Consider the following 13,314-nt stretch of genomic DNA (forward strand, 5'->3'; position numbering starts at 1 on the left):
GACCCCGGGACGGGCCGTCTGCTCCGGAGCAAGCTCCCTCCACGGAGGGGGAGCTGGATGGAGCGGGGGGGAGGGGGGTCCGTGCAGATTCTGTGGGGCGCGGACGCGGCAGCTGCCGTGGTCACGGTCACTCGGACGCGGGGCTGCGGGGCCCGCTGTGGGCCCCTGTGGGACGCTGCCCCCAAGGTCTAACTCCTACAGTGTCCCCTGCCCCCAGCGCAGGGCAGGCCCCAGTCGGGCTCCCTAAACCCCCGAGGGGCGGGACCCCCGAGGGGCGGCATGAGCGCGCACGCGGGGCCGGGGCCACCCGCGGGAGGGGCGGCGTGGCGGGGGCGTGCAGACGAGCCTGCGCAGCCCGGGGCGCCTTACCCTTTCTCCGGGGTCACCCACTTGGCCGGTGGGACCCATGGTTCCTGGAGGGCCCGGGAGACCCTAGGAGGAAAAGCAGGATCAGAGCAGAGTTTTATGAGACGCAGCCGCAGGCAAGAGCCCTTCCTGCCTGGCTGCGCCCCAGGGTGTCTGCCAAGGGCAGGGGGCGCCCTCTCTCCCACCCGGGGGTGTTAGGGGGCGTCCCTGAGGGCCCGCCCCTGACCACCCCCCCACACCACGGAACCGGAAGGGGACACTCACTGCGGGGCCTTCAGGGCCGGGGGGCCCCTCCAACAGCATGCCCTGCAAGAGAGGGGGAGGGAGTCTGAGCCCGGCCCCACCCCAAGGCCCGGGTCGGCGCCCACCATCCCGGCAGGGGTCTGCGGGCTCCATGCTGGGGATGGGAGGGGGCTGGGGTGCAGCCACGGTGACCGTCCTCCGGAGCACTCCCAGGAGCAGCGGCATGGCCAGGGCAGCCGCCCACGGGCCCTTCAGAGCAGCTCCAAAAGCCCCTCACGACTCGGAGAGGGGAGCGGGGACCCAGAGCCCAGTCCCAGGCAGGGTCTCCCCGTCTCCCTGAGGGGCAGAGGCTGCGCAGGCCCTGGGCCACAGCTGCCTGAGGGAGGAGGGGTCCCAGGCCCCGCCCGAGGGACCGTCACTGCTCAGACAGGCCGTCCTGGACCCTCCAGCCCCCGCCTCCCTCCAGGGAGCAACTGCTGCCCCGCCGCCCGGCCGCAGCCCAGGGCGAGAGCGCCACACCGCCGAGTCCAGGGGCACCCGGACACCTCCACCTCCAGCCGCCCACCTGCCTCTGGCCCCACCAGGCCTCACCATCTTTACCCCAAAATGGGGACAAGGCTGCCCGTCCCCGAGAGGGGGTGTGGGCAGCAGAGGGGACCATGGGCGTCAGTGCCCCACTGGAGAAGGGACAGGGGGAGTCGGCTGGCTGCCCACCTCGGGCCTGCACTTCCGGCCCCCTCCCATGTTGGCCCCCTCCCCTGTGCTCTGGGTCTCACGCCCACTCCCGGGGGGCTCTGAGCCAGCGCACCACCTTGCAGGGGAGGAAGGGCCCGCGCCTCCTCGGGACCCGCTGGCTGCAGACGCAGCAAAGGTGGTGTCTGGTCTTCCTGGGACCTGGTAGCACCGTGATGGCCTCCTCCCTGCCGGTCCTGGTGGTGGCCGAGACGGTGTGGGGGCCCCAGACTGACCCTGGCTCTGCCCCCACCCCACCCACACCCCTCCCCAGGAAGCACAGCAGCTTCTCCTGGGGCGCACACCGCCATCGTGCCCTGGACTTGTCTGAGAAAGGGTCTGTCCCTGTGCAACCTGGTGTGACCTCCTGGGAGCAGGGGGTCGGGCCCAGCAGGGCGCAGGGTCAGCCCCGGGGCCGCCCGGTGGGGGCCCCTGCCTCACCAGGGCTCCACGGTCCCTGCGAGGATGGACGCTGTGTTTACACAGATGCGCACGCGGAGAAATGTTTGTCCTCGAGATGTACACAGGGCTGTGCAAACACCTCCGCGCGCCAGCGTGCCGGCGCCTCCCGGGACGCGGCAGCCGGCGGGCTCAGCGCCTGAGCCGGGATCGGGGGGGGGGGGGGGGGTGGAACACGGGCCTGGGGGGGGGGGCCCGGGGCCGCAGCTGTCTTCCCGCCCGTGCCAGCTGCTGCGCTCGGCCCACTGGGGCTCTCCCGGCGGCGGTCTCCCGAGAGGGACGCCGGGTACCGCGGAGTCGGCGAGCCTGGCGGCGGGGGCCTGCGCTCTCCCAGGCGAAGCCAGCCAGGGGCGCACCCCCAGGGCCACCGCCGACCGGGGCAGTGAGGGCCGCAGGGAGGGGGCCCTGCCGTGGCGTGCCAGCCCTGCCCACGGGCCAGCAGGGTGCGGACCCCGCTTGCCGGGGGGGGGGGGCAGCCAGCTCGCCGCTCGGAACTCTCTGTGGAGGCCCACCCCGTGCGCAGGAAAACCGCAGGAAAACCGCCGTGCGCTCAAGCACGGGGGGAAGGCAGGCACGGTGGCTCCCGTGGCTTCTGTGGCTACGACAGGGGCTCACGGGGGAGGGAAGCCACCGACCTGCGGCATCCTGGTCCCCGAGGTCCCAGGGCGGCCGGCCGGGAGCCCCAGCGCTGATTACCCAGAACACTCTGGGGCGGGGGGGGGGATTCCCGCCCTGTAAGGGAGGCCCCAATATCGCCGACAAATCACAGAAGGGGCCGGGCCTGAGTGGGAACGGCCAGCCAGCCCCTGAGATGACGGGGAGAAGGAGCCAGTTCCAAGAGCTCCGCTCCGTCCACCGTGAGTCACGTCCCCCAGAGGGAGGGCGCTGGGCCAGGCGGGGGGACAGGAAACAGCCCCCCGACCTCCGCGGGCCGGGAGGCCACGTCAGCCTCTCCCAGGACCCGGCCATCTGCTGATGCAGCGGAGACTCCGAGGACAGCTGGCGGTGCTCCGGGTTGAGAAACGCCAAGTGTTTGCACGGTCCCTCCGGGGACATGGCCATGGGCCCACGGGCACTCCAACCGGGTTGGGCGGGACGGCACTCGGGCCGGAGGGGAGGGCAGCCCCCCCTGCCCGCGCCCAGATGGCCGGGCCCCCCCCCACCCCGTGAGGACGGGATGGGCTTCCTGCAGACGAGCTCCCGGGGGTCTCTGCCTCCCCCCCCCCCCCACCCAGGTGTCACAGGGGACACAGGGCTCTCCTCACGGGCTCTGCCAGCAACCAGGAAGCTTCTCCAGACAGGGGTGCAGCCCGGCCCCCCAGAGCGAGGGGCCCAGACCCGGACTCCACAGACGGGTGCCCCCCCTGGCCTCCCAGGGCAAGACACACCTTTCGCTGGAGCACTGGAGCACCCCACAAGGCACCCCAAGTCACCAGCAGGCCCAGCAGGGGACCCGCCATCCGGGGAGACCTCACCGCCGGGCCCTGCGCCCTGTGAGCTAAGCCCAGCTCCGACCATGGGGGGGCGACGGGGGTGGCTCCCTGCACCCCATTCTTCCATGACAGTCCCCAGGCTGGGCTGCACCCAGTGGGCCGTCGACACTGGTGCCGGGACTTTCCTCGTGGCTGAGCAAGGGGCTACCTGGCCTCGGTGCCCCCCGGGCGCCTCTGCACCCTTCCCCTGGGCCCCATTCCCCAACCCCTCAGACAAGCCCGTCTTCCCGGGACCCAGAGAGAGCACCGGAGAGGAGGCTTCCCAGTCGAGGAAGAGATGTTTGTCCCGGGTCCCCGATCCCGGACAGGCCTGGGGGCGGGGGTGCTACAGAGCCGTACCAGAGGGCCCTGGCCCCTCGGCCACTTCCCTGGCTGGGAACAGGCCCGGTGAGGGCGCTCTGCCCGCGGGGAGTTCCACCCTGAGACGGGTCACGTCCCAGGGGCCCCGGTCACGGGCTCCAGGCCTCTCTGGGGAGCCATCGGGCAAGGGTCTGAATGAGCCCCCAGGTGTCCAGGAGCGTGGAGGCCACTGGGCCCCCCGCCCAGGAGCCCAGAGTCGGACAGGAACTGGGTCCCAGCAGCGGTCTCGGCCCAGCCGCAGCCCCGACCGGCCTGCAGCTGCACCGGCACTCCCTCCCGCACTTGGAGGACGTGGCGGGGTGGACCTCGGCCACCAGCCCCGCCCACTCCCCTCCCGGCCCACCCTCACGCCCTGCACGTGCAGCACATGGGACCCGCCCACCCAGATGATCACGGGGCCCCTTGCCACAGGGGTGGGTGGGCTGCGGGCCCCAACTGGGGCGCTCTCGGGCCATAGGGACACCCCACTGCCACCAGCCTAGCCCAGCTCCCTGAGGTCAGAGAGCACCCCAGGGCTGAGGGGGCCCCGCCAGCCCCCTCGCCCCATGCGGGGCATCAGGACCGCCCCCTCCCTGCGGCTCCACTCGTGGAGACCGGGTGACCCCGCTGCCCGGCAGGGCGGGGTTTTACTGAACCAGGCCGTGCACTGTGGTTTGCGGGATCCCCCCAACGGGTTTCGTGAGCAGCTCCGGGGGCACCGCAGGCCACGGGGGAGGAGCCCGTGGTGGACCGCCCCGGCCACTACCCCCCAGGATCTGCAGCTCGGGGGGCCCAGCCTTCTGCCACCTTCCACAGAGGCTCTGCCCCACTCCACACAGCGGGCACAGAGTCCCGACACCTCGAAACCCACCCCCCACCGCCTGCACCCTCGTGGGGCACACCCCCACCCGTCTCAGCGATGAGCCGTGCGGGCGGTCCCCGGGGTCACGGGGCTCCTCGGAGGGGCCCAGGGCCAGGCGCAGGGGTCCGGCCGGTCCGGCTCCGCCCCCCTACACTGTGACCGCCCTGTCCCCGCCCCCGCCCCCGCCCGAGAGAGGGGAAGCAAGCGTCCTTACCGGTTCGATGATGGCGGGCTCTCCCTTTTGCCCCTTCTCGCCCCGCGGCCCTTCGATCTGGGGAGGGAAACGCGACGAAGAGAGGGTGAGGGGAAGGGGGGCGGGGCGGCGGGAGCCGGAGACTCTGCTCGCGGAGCAGGTCGGCTCGCCCCGCGGGGGGAGCCCCGCCCTCCCCACGCCGGCCCGCCGCTCACCCCCTCGAAGACGGTGTCCTGGTTGGCCGGCATGCCCGGCCCGACCTCCGACGGGGAGGCCGTGGGGTCGTAGTAAGAGTCGTAGTAGCTCTCGTCCAGGTTCTTGATGGTCTCTTCGGTGAACTCCCCCTCCGCGTCGTCCCTCCCCTCCCCGGGGGGTGGAGCCGGCTGGGAGCGAGAGGGAACAGGGTCACCAGGGGCCAAGGGCGCCAGGTCAGCTGCAGGGCCCACGACCTCGGGGCTCCGGGGGCGCGGCCTCCCAGGAGCCTGGAGTCCAGCTTGTCAGGAGAGCCAGCTCCCGGGGTCCTCGGCGCTCTGCTCGCACGTTCTCACCGTCACCACGAGGAGGCGCTGTCACCCACCCGCCTGCCGGGACGCCGCGGCTGCCTGGGGCTGTGCCGGGGACATCGGGAACCTCGGGGACGTCGGGCCCCCTCCACGGGCCCCGGGGCCTGGGGCCAACATGTCCCCCATCCCCCGCCCACCGCAGAGGGGTCTGGCCCCATCAGAACCCCGTGGGTCCACTCTGTGGCCCACGAGAATCTGGCTATTTTTAAGCTTGTGCTCCGTGTCGCGTGGGGGGCTGCATTCCTTCCTAATCTGGAAACCGGGTGACAGGCCCGGGGGGAGGGGGCGCACATCGGTGCCATGTTGCAAATGACCGCATCGCGGTCACTGGCGGACCCTCGGGCCAGGTCCGCCCGCTGGGAACGCCCCCGTCGCTCGCTCCCCGGAGGGCGGGCCTCGCTCCTCCCATCCGGGCCCACCGCCCGCCCGCGCACCTCCCGCCTGACCCCGCCCGACCCCGCCCAGGCCACACACAGGGGCCCGGGCTGCGGGCACCGTCCGCATCCATCGCCACCCGAACCGGGCACGGGGCTCACGCTGCCCGCTCTGCAGTCTACAGACCCACTCGGCGGGTCGGAGATCCCAGCCCCGCTCGGCGTCCCCGGGGGCACGGCCGCCCCGGGATACCCGGGCGGAGGCAGGGAACCGAGGAGCGCCCCCGCGCGGTGGTCCTCCCCGGGCCCGCCCGCCCAGAGGGAGGGAGACCAATTACATTGGAGGAGTTGGAGGCGCCGCCCGTGGTGCTGGTGGGGACCTCCGCCCCCGCGCCGTGGTCGGGGGGCTGGTCGGGGTCGTCGACGCCCTCGGGGTAGCCGATGTCCTCGTAAGGGGGCGGCGTGTAGTAGTCCTCGATGGGCACGTAGTCGTAGTCCCCGATGCCGGGGTCCTCCTCCTTCCCGGCCCCCTCGCTGGTGTCGGGCGCCGCAGGGGCCGCCGTGGGGGGCGGGGTCAGCTCCTGCGCGCCGGGCGGAGAGGGGCGGCGTTGCGGAACCCCGCCGTCCTCCCACAGCTCCTCCCGCCCGCCCCCCGTGTCCCGCCCGGGGGCCCGCCCCGACCTCGGGGATCTCCGTGGTCTCTTTGGCAGCTTCCACTGGCTTTTGGGTGGCAGCGGGCTCCCTGCCGGGGCTGTCGGGGTCCTCGTAGTAGGGGTACTCGTAGTAGTAGGTCTCGCCCTCGCCCTCTCCGTCCGGGTACTGGGGGGAAACCGGCGCATGAGCGCATTGAGGACGCGGGGCCGGCGGGGACGGGAAAGGACCGCCGCTCAGGAGCCCCCCTCCACCCCCCGTGCGGGAAGGAGGGCGAGAAGAGCCGGCCCCAGACCACAGCGGGCCGCGGCCAGGGGGCGACGCCCAGGGCGCCCTCCCGGAGCGCACGGATCAGGCGGCTCCTCGCGCGGACGCTGGGGGTCAGAGGACCCGCCATTCTGTGCGGACGGCCCTCAGCGCCCCCTACTGGGCAGGCTCCAGGCAGCACCCCCCACCCCCCGCAGACTCAGTCCCCAGGGTGCCCGCCCCATCCCTACTCAGACGGCCTGACCAGTCCGGTCACAGGCCAGAGGGCCCAGAGACACCTCGCCTCCTCGCCTAGAAACCCTCTGAAGGTCAGAGGGAAGGCTTCCGGACCAATGTCCTCTGCGGCTCGGCCCAGATTCCCGCCCAGGGGGCATGCCACAGGGAGCTGCCCCATTGTCTGTGTCCGTCCGCCCCACCCTGCCCGCCCCGCCGACTCACGTAGTCGTCCGGGCCGGGGTCCTGGGACTGCGGGGTTTCGGGGGCGGCCGTGTCGCAGTCGGGGCTGTAGTGCTCGCACTGGTCGTAGGCCGCCCGGTGGTCGGCGACGAAGAGCAGCTGCTGGATGTCGCCCTGGGGAAGGACACGAGCCCGTGAACAGGCGGCTCGCAGGGACCCCCGCGGGACCCAGGACGCTAGCCTGGGCTCTCACAGGAGGGGAGGAGCCTGTCCTCAGCCAGCCCTCCCCTCCGAGCGGCTGCCCCCCAAAACCACTGGAGCCGGGGTGTGCTGCCCCCCCATCCACCCGCCCGCCATCTGTCCACCCACCCGCCATCCGTCCGTCCTGCACCTGGACAGCAGAGACAGGTGCGGGAAGGAGCAGGTGTGGCCTGTCCCCCCGGAGTCACGAAGCGTGGGGCCCCGGATGGCCCCCGGGGGGATGTGCAGCACAGTGCTAGCGGAGCACATGGTCCCAGGGAGGGAGTCTGTCACCGTCCCCCACTCCCCAAAGGCTCTGTGGGAAATCTGGCCCAGAGACGGTGGGGGGGGGGAGTGGGGGCGACCCAATGGCAGAACGGGTGACCGTCCTCCAGTCCAGCACAGGCCCACGGGACCCCTGACCCCTGAGGCACGGTTCCACCCACGGGCCCCCCGACGCCCAGGTTTGAAAGCCCTGATCGCTGAACCCGGAGCTCCGAACGCCGCGGGCAGCCCGTCCCCACACAGACAGTGCCATGGGCTCCAGCTCCCCAGGGAGCGCGAGGCCCCCTCCTCTCCGGCGCCCACCTTCCCTGCAGACGTTGGTACGTGCTCAAAATCGTTCCTCCCACCAATCTCCAGGTGGGTTTTCACGCCGAGAAAACGCGCCCATTTTTTTCGTGAATGCTTCTCCCCGAGGGCGGGGATCTGGCCGCTGCCCCGCCCCACCGCGGGGAGGAGGAAACTGAGGCACAGTGACCAGGGTCCACACGCTCCGGCCGTTTGAACACGCAGCCCGGACTGACAAGGGCCCTCACCGTCCTCACCCAAGTCCCACCTTCCGCTTTGAGCCCCGGGCGGCCCCTTGGAAAGTGCCCCTCCTTCCGTCCCAGGGAGACCTCAGGACACCCTCCGGTTCCTTCCAAAACGTCCAATCGGAGCCAAGAAATTCCCGTCTGAAGCAAGGGGGCGCGTGCCAGACTGTCCATCCCAGCCGCCCCCCAATCTGGAGACCCCTGACGGGACGTAGCCTCTGGGGGCCTCGGCCTCTCCCTTCAGCCACCCCTGCGTCCCCCACGCCGGCACAGAGACACGCCCTGCCCTGGTGACGCCGCGAACCCCGACCGCACACTGGTCGAGCTCCCTGGACTTGACCCCTCACGAGCCCAGCTCCCCGTGCTCGGGGCTGCGGCCACCACCCACTGACCGGGAGCCGGCACGCCCCTCGCTGCCCTGACCCAGCACATGCCTCCTCCCACCCAGAAAGCCAGCAATTCCAGCTCCGTGACGCTTCCGAGAGCATCTTCAGGTGGCCTCCCGGGACGTGACCCCAAGCCCCCCCGCTGCGACTGTGGGGACCACCCACAGCGAGGCCTCGGCCTGTGGCCTCTGGCGCCAGCTCCGTGAGGCTGACCTCGGGTCAGCGCCACTGGCGGGCACAGTCCTGGGCGTTCCTGAGGGCAGCCCAGGGCTTCTCCGTTCCAGGTGGCCTCGCAGGCGGGCGGCTCCGACCCCCCCCCCCGGGCCCTCCAGCAGCCGGGCCTCGACCTTGGGAGGGCCATCGTCCCCCGCCAGAGGCAGCCTTGCACCCCAACTTGCAAGCCCACCGCCCACTTTTAGGATCTTCAGTGTCTGGTTTGCATTTATGTGTGTGTGCACATGTGTGTGCCTGCATGCATGTTTACATGTGTCAGTATATAAACACGTGCATGCACGTATATCTGTGTGCGTGTGGTGTGTGTGCACACACGTGTACACCTGTCCATGTGTGCATGTATGTGCGGCGTTGTGTGCACACACGTGTGTGTGTGGTGTGTGTGCACAGGACTGGTGCACAACTCTGCTCTGGGTGACCCCCTTCTGAGTGGAAACCGAAGGGGAGCCCCGTCCCTGGGCGCCTGCAGGACACTGGAGGGTGACTCCACCTCTGGCCGGCCCGGGCTGCTGCCCTCGGAGGTGCTGGGGCGTCACCAGGGGCCCGGGACTGGGTCCCCACCCACAGCCGCAGCCCACCCAGTGCTGGGCCCCCCGCAGCCCCGACCGGAGGGCTTCCTCGGGGGCGCTGCCCAGCGCAGCCTAGCTGTCCCGCATCTCCCGTCCTTGTCCCCTTCTGTGCGTCCCACGGACCAGCCCCGCGCGTCCCCGCAGCCGCTCCAGGACAGAGCCAGGGCCAGCTTCCCCTCATCCCGTGTCACAGGTGCACGCACCGGGGCTCAGTGAGGAGCCCTCTGGGAAGGGCACGGGGGGAGGGGACTTCTGAGTCATCACCTGTGGCCCCCCGGCTCGCACCCCAGAGCCGCCTGGTCCCCCTGGAGTCAAGTCCTGCATCCTGCGCACACGCAGCCACCTTGGGCCCCAAGTCCCCATACCCGACACCGTCATGCCGCCCTGGCAGCCCTTGGCGGAGAGGTGGCCCCACCCCCACCGGCCTGGGGAATGCAGGCTGCATGCACCTGGCCCCACCTCGGGCGCCCAGGCCACGCCCGTGCATCACGCAGGTGCGCGGGTGCCAACCCCAGGAGGCCTCCCCGCGGCCGCCCGGGTCGCCTGCCCAGAGGGGCAGCCGCTGGCCGCTCTGCCCACACCAACCCTTACTCCGACGGTCTCCATTCTGTCCTGTTCCTGCCCCAGCCGGGTCAGCAGGCTCTGCCCGAGCCACTAGAAGCTTCTGCCACCGCGCCCAACACTCTTTCAGGCACTCCCCTCGGCTGCCCCGGCCCGATGCCCCGGGGGGACAGCAGCCATCTGTGGTCTGGTGTCCTGCCAGGAGACCGTCCCGGGCTCCCTCCCGCCAACCGGGGCCGGCCCTCGGCTTCCCTGACGGTCAGGCCTGACTCGGGGTCTCTCTGCCCACTCACGGCCACCAGAGGCGTCCTCGTGGCCCGTCGCCCGCCCCACCCCACCCGGGCCTCGGGCGTCTGAGCCGGCAGCGGCCGGCCCGGCAGGCTCCTGAGCGCACGGGGGCCCCAGGCGCCTGGCCTCCCCGGGGCCGAGAGCGTCCGCACGAAGCCAGCACGGCGCGGGCGCGAGCCGCCTCTGAGAAGGGTCTCCGTGTTCTCACGGCGGGGGCCGGCGGACACGCTGCCCGACTCGGCTGGGCCGCCCTCCAGCCCTGGGACAGGCTGGTGGGGGCTGGGGGGAACCCTCCGCCGCCTCAGAGACTTCCTCCCAAGGCCACCAGAGGGCTCCCAGGGCGGTGCAGACCCCACAGCCCGGGACGGCCCTCCTCGGAGGGGTCTCAGCCCCCACCCAAACACCCTTAGGGCAGCGACGGTGAACAGGCCCTTCGCAGGGGAGGCTGAAGTCCAGCCGCTCCCTCCCAGCTGGGCCGGCCAACGTCCCCAACCGCCCCCTATCTGCACAGCAGGGGAGCTAGTGACAGGAAGGGTCACCGCTATTGTCGTTGTGGCTCTAATAACACCCGACCTCCCCCCGCGGTGGGGTCGGGCGCCCTGTGTGCCCGCCATGCGGACCCCAGTGGAGGGCTCGGTCAGGCGTCCACTCCCGTCGTCCTCACCAGCAGCCAGCAGCCCCGCCTTCCCGGGCTGGCCCGAGGCCCCAGGCAGGGTTGGGCGGGGGGGGGCGCCGGGCGCTGTCAGAGCTGCCCACAGCCCCCTGGGCGCCCGGCCCTCCCCCGGCCCCTGCCGCGGGCGAGGCCCAGGGACAGCGTCCAGAGCTCCGGGCCGCTCCTCCAGGAGAGCCGCCCACCGCCCGCCCCTCCGGCAAGACCCCGCCGTCCCCACGTGTGCGCCCTCCCTCTGGAGCCCCTGAAGCACTTCAGGCCCCCACGCTGGGACACCCCCCTCCTGCAGCCCCGGGCGCTGACCCTCCCACGGGACCCACGCGTCGGGAAGTCCACGGCGACGTCACTCCACGGGACCGGGCTGGAGGCGCCCCGTCAGCCCGTCCGGGCCAGGCCACAGCAGATGCAGGGCCTGGTGACTTCGTGGGGTGTCCCTGGCCCCCCGGGCAGAGACAGCCACCCCAGCTGCTGGCTGCGCCTGGGCCGCGAGCGCCCAGCGCCACCCAGGCCGGCACTGGCACGTCCTCAGGGCTGGCCGCCCGCCCCGGCCCCCCGAGGCGCGAGTCCAGGGGGGTGCGCCCTCGGCACCAACACCTCCAGGAGACCGCGCCGTGTCCCCGTGTCACCCGCTCCCACCTGACCCTGCTGAGCAGCCACACCCTCCCGGTGCCCAGCTGGTCACGGGCCCGCGGCCAGCAGGCTGCCCGCCACCGCCACTGGGCAGGAGTCCAGGCCGATGGGCGGTGAGGTCACTGATCGCGCAGGGAAGGCCGCTGTCCCCGAGCGCAGCTGGTGCTGGCTGTTCCTGGAAGGTTCCCGGTCTGCGCACGCCCCACGGGCCAGGGCGTCGCCAGGGCTACGGCGCCAGAGCCGCCACTGGGGTGCACACTGGCCGGGGAAGGTGGTGCCCGGGGTTTCCGAGGACCCAGTTCCCGGGGTCAGGTGGACAGAGGCGCAGGGGCTGCTTCTGGGGCCTGGCACGGCTTCCCGGGGGCGGGAAGGCTGGCGGGGGCTGGGCACACAGGCGGCGTGCTGTCTCGGACCCCGCCGGCGGGCGCTGACCCAGACCAGCCTCCCGCCCAGCTCGAGGAGACGCACCCCCCCGTCCCCTCGCACCGGGCACACACGCTCGCTCCCTGGCAGGCAGGCCGGCCGTTTCCAGAAACACGGCCCTCGTTCCGGGGCCCTGCCTGCAACGAGACCCGCCCCGCCCGGGCGGCCAGCCGGCCGCAGGACCCTCTGACCAGGGGTCCGAAGAAGGGCTCCCAACCGGCCCCGCCGGGCACCTGCCCCCCACGGGGCGGAGCCTCACGGTGGGACCCCTGCCGCTCGCCGGACAGGAGCACAGCCACGTCCAGGAGGAGGGCGGGGCCCGGGACACGCAAACCCCCAGGAACAGCGAGCTGGTGGCTCCGGAAGGGACTGGAATGTCCAATGTTCCCCGCACCGCAGGGCGGCCCGGTCAGAGCCAGGGTCGCGCCAGGGTCGCACCGGGTCTGGGGAGGCCGAGAGCGCGGAGGTGGCCGACGCTGCTTCGGCCCCGCACCCAGGCTGGTGCCCGCACCCAGGAGGCCCCGGTGCCGCCCGGCTAAAACCGGGCGCTGCTCCGCAGGAAGGTGCCGTCGGCCTTGCTGGCCTCCCTCCCAGGCTCTCCCCCTTAGCGGTGCTTCGCTCCCAACACGGGGGCCTCTGTGCGGCCCCACACACCCCAGGGACCACCACCCCAGGGCCCCCAACAGACTCCCGGGTTCACAAATTCCTGTCTGGGACACAGCGCTGAGCACGAAACGCAGCGCCTGGTGCCCGGGTGACGGGCCCTCCACCAAACCCCCAGGATCCTGCGGGACCAACCGGCTCTTAAATGAGGGGATCCCCCCTTCCGGGGGAGAGGGTGGCTGCTGCACCCAGCTTCCGGGGTGCTGGCCTCTCCTTTCGGAAAGCCTCCTCTGGAAGCCATGTGGGTCAAGTGTGGAGGGAGGTAAATCTCTTTTATTTTAAAAGAAATAAAAATTCTGTCTCGCCAGCTACAAGGTGAAGGGCGGGCGGCTGGGAGTATGAGGCAGCCCCACCCAACTTTATCACATTGGCTCCCGGGAAGGACAAAAGATTTTAAAAAACGGACTAGGGCCCCCGGGCGTCATGGGTTCCGCCGGTCCCACGGGCAGAGACGGGTCGCAGGGCAGCCAGGGGGTCGGGGGCCACGGACACTTGTCCCTCAGACCACCACAGCGGTCCTAATTCTTTAAAGGTCCATAAAGCTGTCTCCTGACTCTTCGCGATACAAGTCACAGCGCGAGCCCACCAGGCCCGAGGAGCTGCCGAGAGCTGCACAGCCACCGCGGAAAAGCTACCGTCCAACTAACTCACACCTGCCACACGCCGCCGCCCTCGGCCCGCCCGCCTGCCTCCACCTCGGCAGAACCTCCGCCGGCAGCAGGGCGGGCGGTGGCGGCAGCGGCCCCGGCAGGGACCCGGTCACTGAGCAGGTGCCCAAGCTCCATGGGTGAGCCCCGGCCAGCGCCCCACCATCTCTGGGGTGTCATCACTGGTCCCCACATTTTATGAACGAGCGTCCCCAAGCTCACCAACGCCACCCGCTGTACCTCCACCAGC

The 13,314-nt window shown here is 71.7% G+C and overlaps 1 protein-coding gene across 2 annotated transcripts in view; it reads right to left on the reverse strand.

The window, feature by feature from the left end:
- COL5A1 (collagen type V alpha 1 chain) overlaps window positions 1-13,314 on the reverse strand; it is a 105,647-nt gene that overhangs the window by 61,995 nt on the left and 30,338 nt on the right. For both annotated transcript variants that reach the window (XM_045846024.1, XM_045846023.1), the window contains exons 5-11: window positions 6,981-7,112; window positions 6,306-6,443; window positions 5,963-6,205; window positions 4,903-5,070; window positions 4,709-4,765; window positions 631-672; window positions 370-432 (exon numbers count right to left, since the gene is read on the reverse strand). In XM_045846024.1, the coding sequence (XP_045701980.1) occupies window positions 370-432; window positions 631-672; window positions 4,709-4,765; window positions 4,903-5,070; window positions 5,963-6,205; window positions 6,306-6,443; window positions 6,981-7,112 (843 nt within the window). The remainder of the gene's footprint in view (window positions 1-369; window positions 433-630; window positions 673-4,708; window positions 4,766-4,902; window positions 5,071-5,962; window positions 6,206-6,305; window positions 6,444-6,980; window positions 7,113-13,314) is intronic.

The sequence above is a fragment of the Phyllostomus hastatus genome, unplaced genomic scaffold, assembly GCF_019186645.2.
Source record: "Phyllostomus hastatus isolate PE091 unplaced genomic scaffold, TTU_PhHast_1.1 phas_contig_495, whole genome shotgun sequence".
In the NCBI taxonomy this organism is placed as follows: Eukaryota; Metazoa; Chordata; class Mammalia; order Chiroptera; family Phyllostomidae; genus Phyllostomus; species Phyllostomus hastatus.